General features: G+C 44.8%; 1 protein-coding gene and 1 long non-coding RNA gene across 4 annotated transcripts; one reads left to right on the top strand and one right to left on the bottom strand.

Moving 5' to 3' along the window:
• Positions 1-1691: 1691 nt before the first annotated feature.
• ODF4 (outer dense fiber of sperm tails 4) lies at positions 1692-6248 on the bottom strand. 3 transcript variants are annotated; one of them, XM_008532413.2, is made up of 4 exons: positions 5551-6248; positions 2726-2899; positions 2262-2396; positions 1692-2072 (listed from the first exon to the last, which is right to left on the bottom strand). In XM_008532413.2, the coding sequence occupies exons 1-4, from the start codon at positions 5969-5971 to the stop codon at positions 1870-1872; spliced, it is 933 nt and encodes a 310-aa protein (XP_008530635.1). In that variant the 5' UTR covers positions 5972-6248; the 3' UTR covers positions 1692-1869. The 3 variants fall into 3 exon arrangements, with proteins under 3 accessions (XP_008530635.1, XP_008530636.1, XP_070419463.1); XM_008532414.2 differs by having other exon boundaries at positions 1692-1993; positions 5551-6219; XM_070563362.1 differs by lacking the exon at positions 2726-2899 and having other exon boundaries at positions 5551-6216.
• On the top strand, positions 6198-12551 carry LOC139074150 (uncharacterized). Its single transcript, XR_011523664.1, has 6 exons — positions 6198-6323; positions 6586-6722; positions 6905-7005; positions 7599-7851; positions 11013-11236; positions 11911-12551. It is a non-coding gene; the product is annotated as an uncharacterized lncRNA (long non-coding RNA).
• Positions 12552-12948: the final 397 nt, after the last annotated feature.

Below are 12948 nucleotides of genomic sequence, written 5' to 3'. Positions count from 1 at the left end.
GCCCGTGTATTAGGTTCTTTGCTCAGACAATTTGCTCGGAACTAGGTTAGGAATTCCACAAATGTTCGTCAGTTATAGTGAGAATAAGAATCTTAAAAGAGTCTCAAACTGGGGCCAGCCCAGTTCCGTAGTGGTTAGGTTCACACACTCCACTTCAGTGGTCCGAGGTTTGTGGGCTCAGATCCCAGGCAGGTGGACCTACACATCGAGCCATGCTATGGTGGCATCCCACATACAAAATAGAGGAAGACTGGCGCAGATGTTAGCTCAGGGGAACTCTTCCTCAAGCAAAAAGAGGAAGATTGGTGGGGCCAGCCTGGTGGCACAGCGGTTAAGTTGGCACGTTCCGCTTCTCGGCAGCCTGGGATTTGCCGGTTCAGATCCCGGATGCAGACATGGCACCACTTGGCAAAAGCCATGCTGTGGTAGGTGTCCCATGTATAAAGTAGAGGAATATGGGCACGGATGTTAGCTTGGGGCCAGTCTTCCTCAGCAAAAAGAGGAGGATTGGCAGTAGTTAACTCAGGGCTAATCTTGCTCAAAAAAAAAAAAAGGAAGATTGGCAACAGATGTTAGCTCAGAGCCAATCTTCCTCACACACACACATAAAAAAAGTCTCAAATCAAACAGAAATCAATCATATAGAGTAGGTTGAACCACATGAAATTGCGAACATTTGACTGCTAAAACAGTAGTATCCTATGGTTCAACTGAATAATACATATATTTTTAACAAAACCAGTCCACTCACAGTTTGTCCCTGAGCTCCTCTAGTTGGCTAGCCTCATGCCTCCATCTGGGGGAATATTGCATGACAAAGATCAGTCATAGGTACTCTCCTGAGAGGCCAGCCTTTCTGTGCAAGATGTCTGAATCCCAATAGTCATCACCAGTGCTGCCTAAGCCGGCTGCTGCATGTCTTTGTGAGACTAGGTTTGTAACCCAAATGTGCAACTTGTCTTTTGATCTTAGGGCCTGACCCTAATGTTTTCCTTTCTTGTTATGTTTTATTCCTGCTATTACAGGGTGGAGGGCATGGGAGGCTTCAGTGGAGAGTTGTAGTAGCCACAGAGTAGGGGCAGTAGAATTGAAGGTGTTGGTGTAGGTTGTGGTGGTGAAGGTGGTGATGGTGGAGATGGAGGTAGTGGTGGTGGAGTTGGGGTTGGGGGCAGGTGGTGGAGGTGGTGGTAGTGGTGGAGGTGGTGGTGGAGGTGGTGGAGTTAATAGTGGTGGTGGTAGTGGAGGTATTGGAGGTGGTGGTGGAGGTGATGGTGGTGGTAGAGGTGGTGGTGGTGGAAGTAAAGTTGGAGTTGGTGCTGGTGCCACAGCCCCTGTTGTGCTCTCATTGTTTAACCTGCCTCTTACCCTGGGGCCATTTTGCTCTTGAATCCTTTGCCGTGAATAAGCCAGCATGTTCGTAAGCAGTATCTCTCTCCTGATCACTCCCCATACCTACTAACTAACAAATGTTGGGGTAGGGGTAACAAAGTTTAAAGAGGCTTAGCTCTCGAGAGGTGTTTGCCTTTGTACAAGTGCTATGGGAGAGGTTGGGCAGGTTTGGGGACCGAAGGATGCCAAAAGGCTCTTAGGCAGGAAGAACCGGGAAACAAACTTGTTCTTTCTCCCTTTCTCTCTTTCAATTGTTGTATTGTCTCAACAATTGCTAGACATGATAAAAAAAAAAAAAGACAGAGAGAGAGAGACAATTTATTCCACATCAAACAAGCTGTAGGCAAGGCAGGAACAAGGAAGAGGAATGCAAATCTGGCCTAAAATACTCCCTCTCTAATTCCTCAAGCGTTGTGTGGAAGGATGAGGAGAGGGATTCAGACGAATGGACAGAACTTGGTGTCAGGAGTTCAGAAAAGTTTATAGAGATGCCTTCTTTTGCTCAGGATCCAGGACTTCCTCCTGGTTGACAGAGGTGTTTGAGACAATCTGCTTATTCACAGAGTCTTGGAACTGCTGGACTGAAAGTTCTGAGCTGGAACTGCTGCTGGAGGACACGGCACCAGAGGAACGGCTCAGAATCAGACGCCAGAAACTTTTATGGTTGAAGTAGCAGAGGACCGCTGGGAAAGGACAAGGGGATAGGGGAGAGGAAAGTCGGAGAATGGGAGGAAGGTGGGAAGCAGGGTGAGGCCAAAGGGAAGATAAGTCCCTAAGAACCTATCCCTGGGGATTGACAGCCCCCTCCCTCCACTTTCCCTACCCTGACCCACCCACATCCCCTCCTTCCCAGGGCCCTCTAGGCAGCTCACCGCAGGTGATGTATAGTATAAACACCAGCCAACCAATGAAATAGCTCCAGCCCAAGGGGACTGATAAATTCCTCTTCAACTCGAACAGCCAGATGTTAATAGGGAACAACATCAAGGTGGAGAAAATGAAGGTAACTAGGAGACAGGAAGTGGAGAGGTCTTATTCTCACCCACGAATCCCCCATAGGGACTCTCTCATCTGCTGAGCTACAGTCACAAACCACAACTCCCACCAGTGCACACAGAGTACACAGCACCAGTGGTTCATGGGAATCACCCCCTCCACTTTTATCTCTCCAGTGACTGGGAAATGATGGAACTCAATTCTCAGACAGCGACTACCAGTTCTGTTCTCCCATCACTCACAAAACCCCTACCCCACTCCCAAAGAAAGGAAGAGGGAGAAGTGTCAGGAAGATGTGGGTTAGGAGAAACTAAGGACCTTTTCCAGAACTGGGGGGCACCTTCACAGAAGCTCATGACAGTCCCAGTCCAGCCAAAGGAGGGAGATCTCTGAAGACCAGGTAGGTATGGCAGGTGCAACCAGATGGTGAGGACGAAGCCCAGCACCACAGCCAGGGCGAAGGTTATCTTGGCCACCAAAAAGACTGGGTGATTTGTCCACAGCTTAAAACTATCTGTGGAAAATGAGAAAACAAGATGAACGAAGGGTTCACAAAAGACAAAATATAATCAAATGAGCAAATATGAGAAAATGTTCAGGCTCATTAATAACCAAAGAAATGCACATTTGGGATAACAGTGAAATATCACTTTCACTTATTAAATAGGCAAAGATTCCTGACATGGAGATTGTTTGATTATCCCAACCATATGAAAGTGAATACCTCAATAGAAAAAGTGGGCAAAGATCTTGAACTGCAGTTCTCAAAAGAAGATAGACGAATGTCCAATAAACACAAAAAGCTTAACACCGAATTGGCAAAGATCAAAACAAAATTGATGACACTTAGTGTAGGAAAGGATTTAGAGAAAAAGAGGTGCTCTCACACACTGCTGGTGGGCAGCATTTCTGGTGGATAATCGGGCACAAAATATGTTTAAAAATCTAAATTGTTAAGGCCCTTTGACCCAGCAATGACTCTTATTAGAATTTATGTTAAGGAAATAATCCAAGATCTGCACCAAAATCTATGTATAGGGATCTTCTTTGCAGAGGTATTTACATGTCCAACAAGAGATTTGTTAAATAAATTATAGGGTACCCATACTTTGGATTATTATGTGTTCATTAAAAGTGATGATATGATGGATGCTTGTCTCTGAATAGCATGTCTCTAGGAAGAAAGGAAAAACCGGGGAGGGAGTCTGGAAGCCAGAGGGGGGATTCACTTCACTAGGCAATTGTTTGTACTTTTTAAATTTTCACTCGGTTCATATATTACCAATCAAATAAATTTGAAATATAGATGATGTTTTAGAATAATTATTTAATGATATGAGTAAACACTTACAACTGAAAAGTGGAGTTTGCAACACAGAGCCTGTAGAATGATCACAATTTTGAAAAAATAAAAAAATATATATTTATAAAAAGAAAATATATATATTTATTTGTATTATATAGATACACAAAAGATTGGAAGTAAATCCATTACAATGTCAATATGATTATATATGTGTGGGGACATTTTAGGGGATTTTAATTTTCTCTCTTAAACTTTCTGCATTTTCCACAATAACTGTACAACTTATTTAAATCAGAAAAAATTATATATTTATATACTTAAAGTTGACAGTCATTGCTAGCAAAGGTATAATGAAATAAGCCTTCTCATACATTGTTAGTAGAAGCATGAATTGCTATCATACTTTTTGAAAGCAACATGGAAAATTTTATTGGGAACCTTAAATATTTATACTCTTTGATTCAGTAAACCCACTTTGAGAAATCTATACCAAAGAGTTTATACTAAACATAGAAAAACTTGGTGATTAACAAATTTTGTTTCTTTTTTTTTCTCAAAATGAAATTGGAAATAAATTGGCTAAGAATAGGTAAATAAAATAGTCAAGTAAAAGGTGATAAATCTATTAAGTTGAAAATTATAGTCACTTATAATATGGAAAAGTTTTTCATATCTCATAAAGATAAATTTTAAATAAAAGTAATTTAAAAGATATAAAATTATTTATGAAGAGCGATTACAACTATGTAAAAACCATTCAAAACTTGTTTGATTAAAAAAAAAATAAAGCCTGGAAAAAATTGAGTGCTCAACGGACTGCTACTAGTGGCTGTCTTTGAGTAGCATCATAGAGCAAGGTTGCTTACATGAGATTTGGAGCCAGACACACCTGAGTTATAATTCTAAACCTGCCATTATTTGGTTGATCCATACGAATTTGCTCTTTCTGTAGGTGAAAAGAGGTCAAATATTGGCCATTTCATGTGGCTCATCCTAATAGCTTTGTGACCCTGAGCAAGGTACTTAATCTGAGTCTCAATTTTCTCATCTGTAAAATAAGAATAATTTTCTCTCTGTCTTAGGGCTGACTGAGGATTAAACAGCAAATAGAATAAGTGTGGGATAAGTGATAGCTCTTGTTTCCCCAAGTTTATTGTAATAAGGATATATTGCTTTCTTAATGGAAGAAAATAATAGCTATGTAACTTTTTTAAGTGTTAACAAGAGTGAAGAAATGGAAATCGGGCATCCAAAGCTCTGGGTTTCCACAAGAGGTAAGAAAAGAGGCCTAAACCTGAGAGGTGAGAGGACAGCATGAGGGAGATGAACAGGAGTGGGCAATGAAGCAGCTGCAAGCACGCCAGGAAGGAACATGGAAACCAACGCTGGAAACTTGGAGTCGGCCCAGAAAAGCAAAGCTTGAGGCCGAGGGAAAGAACAGTGGCGGGGACCTGGCCTGGGGAGAGTGTTCTGGGGACTCCTCCCAGAGCTCTGGGTGTGCAAGCCCAGAGGAAGGACACCCCCGTCGCTGCAGCTCTTCTCCCAGGATAGCAGTGAATTATGTGATTAACGAGTGATCCACATGTGCTGAGAGTCCCTGCCCCTCACAACATTTTCATAAGCACAGACTTGGCTCTGAGCCTTATTGGAGCAGTGACACTTTTCATTGGGTCCAGCAAATCAATTTGGCCAGGCTTGGGGAGGAGAAATGATCCTTGGCAGTCTCAGTGCCAGGGACCATCTTGCTGGCCAATATACTGGGGATGGCCAGAAGGAGGGACGAGAATACAGGGGTGCAGATGTAGAGGCCAAAGCAGGTTGGAGGCCCAGGGTGAGATTGGGGGGCTGGAGGGTCTCACCTTTCCCATTCTCTGAGTTGGAACAGCTCTTGGATTTGCAGATCTGTAGGGGCCCCATGGACATTAAATGGGCCGACGTGTAGATTCTCTTGCTAACATTTGTGGGCCAGCGCTGGTAGAAGCGGCTCTTAGAGAGGCACAGCCATTTCTTGGAGAAGAGCATGACCAGCAGCAGGATGAAGGCGATCAGGCTGAGCCCTGAGGCCAACACCTGCGCTAGCTGGCGGGAGCTGTGTGTAATTCTCCATTGCGGAGGAAACACAGAGTCCCTGCGAGGCTCCATGCAGGGCTCCATAGGCAACTGTCTGCTGCTGCCAGAGTAAGAGTGGGAGTTCTGCACCTCCTCATCTTGTCCCAGGCCATCCTCCACCTCATCCTGCTTCCCAGCCCTCCCCTTCCTATCCGGGCCTGTGATGCTCATTGCTTTCTCCTCCTGACCCAGTGAACTCGCCCCTAAAGTCCCCTGTCCCCATCCTGAGCACCCCCTGTCTCCCTTTCTATCCTCCACCCCATCTCCCCCTTCCTTTGCCAGGCTCAGTTGTCGCTCATCTTTTAAATACTTTCATCAGGCAGAGCACTTGCCACCACTGGGCCTGGGATCTGGAAAGAAAACAGCCATTCAGCAGGACAGGGCCTCTAACTGCCATGGAATATTCCTGGGGGGCTGTCAAATGGGGGAGGGGGCCCATGACTGCAGCTCCAACTCTTTCTTGAAACCCTGCTCCTCAGTCCCAGCTCAGAACTGTGGATCTGATGACTACATTCGCCTAAAGGTAATGGTCTCCAAGGGTCAGTCTCCTTTTCTCTTCCCATTTCCTCCACCCTAATCCCAACCCCAAATGCTCACTGATGGAGCAGGAGGAGGGAGGAGCTTGTCCCCAGGAAAGCATCTGGAAAAGTCTTCCAAAGGTGTAATCAACCTTCTCACTGCTTCCCCCAGCCCCTTCACCCTTCTCGTACCTCTACTCACTTCCAGTCCACGGTGGCCATTCCCTGCCTTCTTCTCTTTATCTTTTTCCCTTCTTTTTTTCTCAGCACCAGAAGAGGGAGGATAGGGGCCGGCCTGGTGGCGCAGCGGTTAAGTTCGCACATTCCGCTTCTTGGTGGCCCAGGGTTTGCTGGTTCGGATCCTGGGTGCTGACATGGCACCGCTTGGCAAAAGCCATGCTGTGGTAGGTGACCCATGTATAAAGTGGAGGAAGATGGGCACGGATGTTAGCTCAGGGCCAGTCTTCCTCAGCGAAAAGAGGAGGATTGGCAGTAGTTAGCTGAGGGCTAATCTGGAGTAGGGAGGGTATGAGAGTGTGTCACGCAGTCCGAGAAGGTTTTTTCTAACCTCCCTTTTACGTTATAGGAAAATAATCCGAGTCACCAGTGGTAGCCTGGTCATGGTGGCTTCGGGACCTCAATTAGCCCCTGGAATTCTCACGAGGAGAAAGCCTTTCAATTTGTGATGTGAGTTTGAATTCCACAAGAGTTGGTTTACCTTGTGGAGACAGTAGTACATGTGGGTAAGAACACAGGGTTTAGTGTTCAACTGGCAGAGGGATGAATAATGGGCCTTCTTCGTAATAGCCTTGTGAACCTGGATGAGTCATAGAGCTTCTTTAGGCCTCAGTTTGCTCATCTGTAACACAGGGGCCCATATTACTTGTCTCAGACTTGGTACAGCAGTGAATGAGAAAAAGAACAAAAAGCACTCACTGGTTCATAGTAAATTCCCAGAAAGTGGTAGTTATTATTGTTAAATTGTTGTTTAACAAGCCATCATGGTTGGGTGAGGGCCTGCTTCCAGGTCACAGACTACTTGCTGTGTCCTCACATGAGGCTAGGAAGCTCTGTGGGGTCTCTTTTATAGGTACACTGACCCCATTCATGAGGGCTCTACTCTTGTGACCTAATCACCTGCCAAAGTCCCCACCTCCCGATACCATCACGTTGGGGGTTAGTTTTCCAACATATGGATTTTGAGGGGACACGAACATTTAGACCGTAGCACCCTGACTCGGGTCCCACTTCTCCTTGAGTGTTCTGCTCTTCCTCTGCAGACCACCTTCCGCCTCTCCTCTGCTCCACACAGTGAGAAGCATGGGACTTCCACCCCGGGCTATCCATCTTACGTCTTCAGCTGCCAGAGCAGAGACCTCTCAGTCCCAAGTCCAAACATTCTCTGGCCCTGAAGGGACAGATGCCATCCTTAGAACAGTCAATCAGCCACTGTCAGGAGCACTCTGGTCTGGAGGCTGACCCATGACCTAACGACAGATAAGGAGTCGTGGACAAATTCCTTTGCCTCCGGCAGTAAGTAGGCTGGGATAATCTCATGTGTGTTCTACACCAGGAGGGAGCAGAGCTGGAAGAAGGGGTGCTGGCCCTACTGGGAATCTCATTCAGGCAGAGCTCGTGATTGTGAGGATTGTGTTTTCTTCCTTGGATTCATTTTAGTTTTTCCTGGAGTTTCTAAGTGTTTCTAATCATAGTAAGCAGTTCTACCAGCAACACAAAACAACATGGAAGAATCTTGGAAATATAACGTTTCCTGAAAAACATAGCATAAATAAGACACCATTTTTATAGAGCTCATGAAAAGCACAACTAAACAAAACATTGTTTATGCACACATACTATTACGATTGCGTTTTTTCTAAGGCACTGGAATGATAAACACACAATACAATATGGAGGTTATATCTCAGGGGAGGCAGGGGAATGGGACGGAGAGGATTATACAGGCATAGACACATTCATTGTTGGCAATAGGTTGTTGGTTCCTGACCTGAGTGATAGATGCACAGATATTCATCATATTAGAATCATTTATAACTAATATATATTTCAAATAATCCTGTGAATGTATCAAATACTGTTTTTCAAAAAGTAATTAAAAATAGTTCAAGAAAGGAAACGTAATCTTAGTGATTACTAGCTCTGTAATAAAAGATATTTATATACTCACAATATATAAGGTAAACACTGTTAATTGAGTTTCAACTTTTAGAATCAACAGATGGACAAAGCACGGAAGGCTTAACTATAGTTACAAAAGTAAACATAGTTGTTATCAGCCTTGATGTTGCTCAAGTAAAAACCTAGAAGAAGTAAACTGGAAGGTGGAAGGAGGAGAGAGCTGAAGGGAAGGGTGGGGGACCTGACAACAGGGTCTCCATGTAAGGTTGTGCAGAATGTGTACTGCACAAGAGCACACAGCTGAGGGGATGAGTGAGAACTAAACTCCAGTCTGCGTTTTGCTTGACAAGCTCCTCCAAGGGAGCTCTATTGGCTGGAAGGAAGAGGCGATTTGTCCTATATTTCATAAAGATGCTGCTCCTCCCCAGGCCAAGTACCCTTAGCAGATACCCTGAGCAACTGTCTCATAAGGTTGTATGTCCGTGAGAACTCTTTGGTTGCAAGCATGAACCCAGACTGACTAAGTTAGGCAAAAAAGGAATCTTTTGGGACGATACTGAGTAAATACAGATTCAAAGAGGAAGCTGACCATCTAGACCTAGAACTAAACAGGAACCAGGGGACAGGGAAGGTGGATGCCCTGACTGACAACCCACCAGAACCACAGGGATTTGGGGAGGGGCAGTTCCCCAAAGAAAGGAAGCCAGACAGTCAAAAAATAATGCTAATTTGGTCACACAGGTACGGAGTAGAGGCCAGAATGGTGTGCAAAGCTGAGAGGTTTCTGAAATGGGAACGGCTCACTGCTCCACCTGTGAGGGCAGGTGCCTGGGCATCCCTTACCGGACGATAGCCTCTCAATGACCACGGGCAACACTCGCCTGGAGAGCACGGACTGGGGCTTACACAGTCTTATTGGTCGCTCCTTGACTGCCCATGTGGACTTGCCCTGCTGCCTGCACGACACTCAGAAACAGTCCCACCCCAGGCCAGCTCACCCTGGCATACATGCTAGTGTGACTCTTCTTTGCAGTGATCTCCCAGGCCCTTGGCATTACTAGGACACTTCAATGCCCACAAGTTACAAGGTTCCCCCTCTTTGGCATCTGTGAAAGTATGCCTCCTTATTTCACGTGGGCCTGTTGTTGTTGGTATTCTTCAACCTCTAAAGTGTGTACTAATGACCTGGGCATCCCATTCAATGCAGATACCCCACTTCTAACAAGCTCCCAGGGGATGCTCATGCTACTGGTCTGAGGATCACACACTGAGTAGAGACAGGGTAGAAGACCTGGGGTGCTGGACCCGCCCCCCAGGATGCCCCTTGACCTTCAGGGTTTGGGCAGATGGGAAAATGATGGGCAGACCTGCTTGTCAGTGTGTGTCCTGCTTGCTTGGCTCTGCCTCTGTGGGAAGTTCCATTGCCTTCTGTATACCAACTGAACAGAAGTGGGAAGAAAAAAATTGCCTCTTAAAACAAAGCAAAAAGTGACTGCAAAATTCAGAATTTCTGCTCTTTGGAAAACATAGTTAAAAAAATGAAAAGACAAGCCAGGGCTTGGGAGAAATTTTCAAATCACATATCTGATAAAGGACTTATATTCAGAATGTATAAAGAACTCTCAAAACATAATAATAGGAAAATAAACCACCCAGTTTTTAAAAGGCCAAGAGATTTGAACAGACATTTCTCCACATAAAATATATGAATGGCCAATAAGCACATGAAAAGATATTCAGCATATTAGTCATTAGGGAAACACAAATTAAAACCACAATGAGACACCATTACACACCTTTTAGAATGGCGAACAAAACAATAAAACTGACAATACCAAGTGCTGACGAGGACACAGAACACAATAGCAGAATTCTCGTACAATGCTGGTGGGAATGCAAAACTGTACAACCACTTTGGAAGATGGTTTGCCAGTTTCCAATAAAGTTAAACATACAGTTACCTTGCTCCCCAGCAACCCCGCTCTTGGATACGTGCCCAAAGTGAAATGAAATCCATGTTCATACAAAAACCTATTCAAGAATATTGACAGAGGCTTTATTGGTAATGGCTTAAAACTGGAAACAATCCACATGTCCTTCTGCTAGGGAATGGATAAACAGTGATGTTTGCATACAATGGAATATTACTCAACAATAAAAAGAAATGAAGGACTGATACAACAATATGGATGAATCTCAAACGCCTTATGCTAAGTGAGAGAAGCCAGACTTAAAAGCCTACGTACTGTGTGACTCCATTTATTTGACATTATAGAGAATGCAAAACTGTAGGGGACAGAAGGCAGACAAGAGGTTGCCAGAGGCTGGGGTGGGGGGAAGGGTTCAGCACAAAGGGGCACGGGAATTGAGGGAGTGATGGAACTCTTTTCTATCTTGATTGTGATGGTGGTTACACATCTGTATATTTTTGTCAAAACTCTCAGAACTTGACACTAAAGAGGGTGAATTTGGTTGCATGTGAATTATACCTTAATTTTTAAAGTGGGAAAAAAATATATTTTAAAAATAGCAAAAAACAAATTCTGTGTTCTAAGGACGTAGGATGAAATAATTCTCGACAGGAAGAATATGTGTGTTAGTTCTTTCTTCAGTACAAGGAAGAGCCGGGAAGAGAGCCATGCCTGAGAACCTGACTGTGGTGAGGGAAGGGCTGTAATTTCAAATTCCTGCCAGGACTTAGTACCACAGAAGAGATGGAGAGCTGGCAGATGGGCCTTTACACAACAGAGCACTTCGGGAAGATTTTGCCTGTGCAAAGGTAAGCCCAGAGATGGCTTGAAGGAGGGAAAGGGAACCGAACTTCCCTGCCTGAAAGGGCACTTGGAGACTGGAAGCTGATTTTCTAGGGAAGAGAGAGGGACTGAGAAGCCAGCAGGGTCTGGAGAAGGGTGCCTTCTCCTCCAAGAAAGTCCCAGAACTTGATAGGAATAGCCAAGAGGCTTTTAAAAACAGGAACGCCTAATATTCCCTGTCACATTGTCTCACAGATAGAAGGGAAAGCTCTGGAGGGAAGGCCCATTTTGCCACCATCCAATATTGAACCACCCAATTTGACAGACTTTCCTTGCAAGCCAACACAGAACAGTTGGCTTCCCTTACAATCAACTCGTTTGGGGCTTATTCCCTATAGTCAACTCCTTTGGCTCAGGCACCAAACCCTGGTCCAATCATCTGTGGCCAGAAGAGTAGGGTTGGGTTCACTCAACCCATACGGCCCAAGCCAAGACAACTATACACAGAAAGAATAACTGGAGGAGGCTGAGGGTGTGGTGTCGGGGCCTCTCTGATCAATTAACAGAAACCAGCAGGAGTTAGTTGGACAACTACCAAAAAAACTAAGCATAGGGAATAAATATAACTGGGATATTTTTGAGATCTTAAATCATGATTTTTATTTTCCTTTTTCCGGCACCTCCTACCCCCACTTGCAAGATGGTGGCTGACACAAAGGAGGTATATGGCGAGGCTGAAAGCTGAAGAAGCCTGTACTTCTACTTTAGGAGGATTTAGAGTTCTCACTATGTCTCCACGGAAGGATGTGATAAGAACAATAATAATGACCAATATTTACTGAACACATACTTTGAGCAGACCCTGTGTTAAGAGTTCCCTGTATTATATTTCATGATAACCCAATGAGGGGTTAGAGCTGGTACTGTCAGTGTCCATATCTCCTCAGCACTCGCTTCTACACAGTGAACACTTCTGATTTGAACACGGGTGACTCTGAGGGCTTGGCTGCCCAAGCCCTCCTCAGGCCTCCGTGGGCAGGGCCAGAAGTGCCGGAGTTAATGCCCCTGGAAGCAGCCCTCAACCAATGACAGACAGGGATTTGGTGGACAAATTCCCTAGTTTCTTTTCCCCTAGGCTGGGATAACTCTGATGCAGGTTCTACATCAGCAGTTGGCGAACTTTTTCTGTAAAGGTCCAGACAATAGATATTTTAGGCTTTGTAACCCATACAGTCTCTGTCTCAACTACTCAGCTTGGCTCTTGCAGCATGAAACCAACCACAGACCGTATGTAAATGAACAGGAGTGGCTGTTCCAATAAAACTTTGTTTTATGGCCCAAGCCAGTTTGCCAACCTTGCTCTACACTATATAGAGTTCCCCAGTGGGACTGAGCCTCCAGTTAGCCATGGTGGTAACCGGCTTGATGATGCTCCCTTGACTGACCTTTTTCGTTGTCTCACTTCCTTACACTTTTACTAGTGTGTCATGAGATCACCTCCAAAATAACTACCTGCATGCAAATCTTTGTCTTGGGATCTGCTTCTAGGGGAACCTAAATGAAGGCAAGCAAGAACTATTATTATCACTGTTTTTCAGAAGAAGAAACTGAGACACAAAGAGGCTAAGTAATTCACCCAAGGTTACAGAGTTAGCAAGTGGTAGAGCCAGCATTTGAATCCAGTCTTGCTCAAGAGTTCTGAGTATATTCAAAGCATCCTGGAAAATCAGCAGGGAGG

Source organism: Equus przewalskii, chromosome 10, assembly GCF_037783145.1.
Source record: "Equus przewalskii isolate Varuska chromosome 10, EquPr2, whole genome shotgun sequence".
Classification (NCBI taxonomy): Eukaryota; Metazoa; Chordata; class Mammalia; order Perissodactyla; family Equidae; genus Equus; species Equus przewalskii.
Note: the sequence above shows the minus strand (reverse complement) of the source record. Positions and strands in the feature narration are given on the sequence as shown.

Excerpts from the sequence above, each read along its gene's own strand:
- ODF4 (XM_008532413.2), bottom strand. The coding sequence starts at position 5,971 with ATGAGCATCACAGGCCCGGATAGGAAGGGGAGGGCTGGGAAGCAGGAT. Across the intron at positions 2,900-5,550 it reads CAACTCAGAGAATGGGAAAG|ATAGTTTTAAGCTGTGGACA; the intron begins GTGAGACCCTCC and ends CATTTTCCACAG. Across the intron at positions 2,397-2,725 it reads TGTCATGAGCTTCTGTGAAG|TTACCTTCATTTTCTCCACC; the intron begins GTGCCCCCCAGT and ends CCTGTCTCCTAG.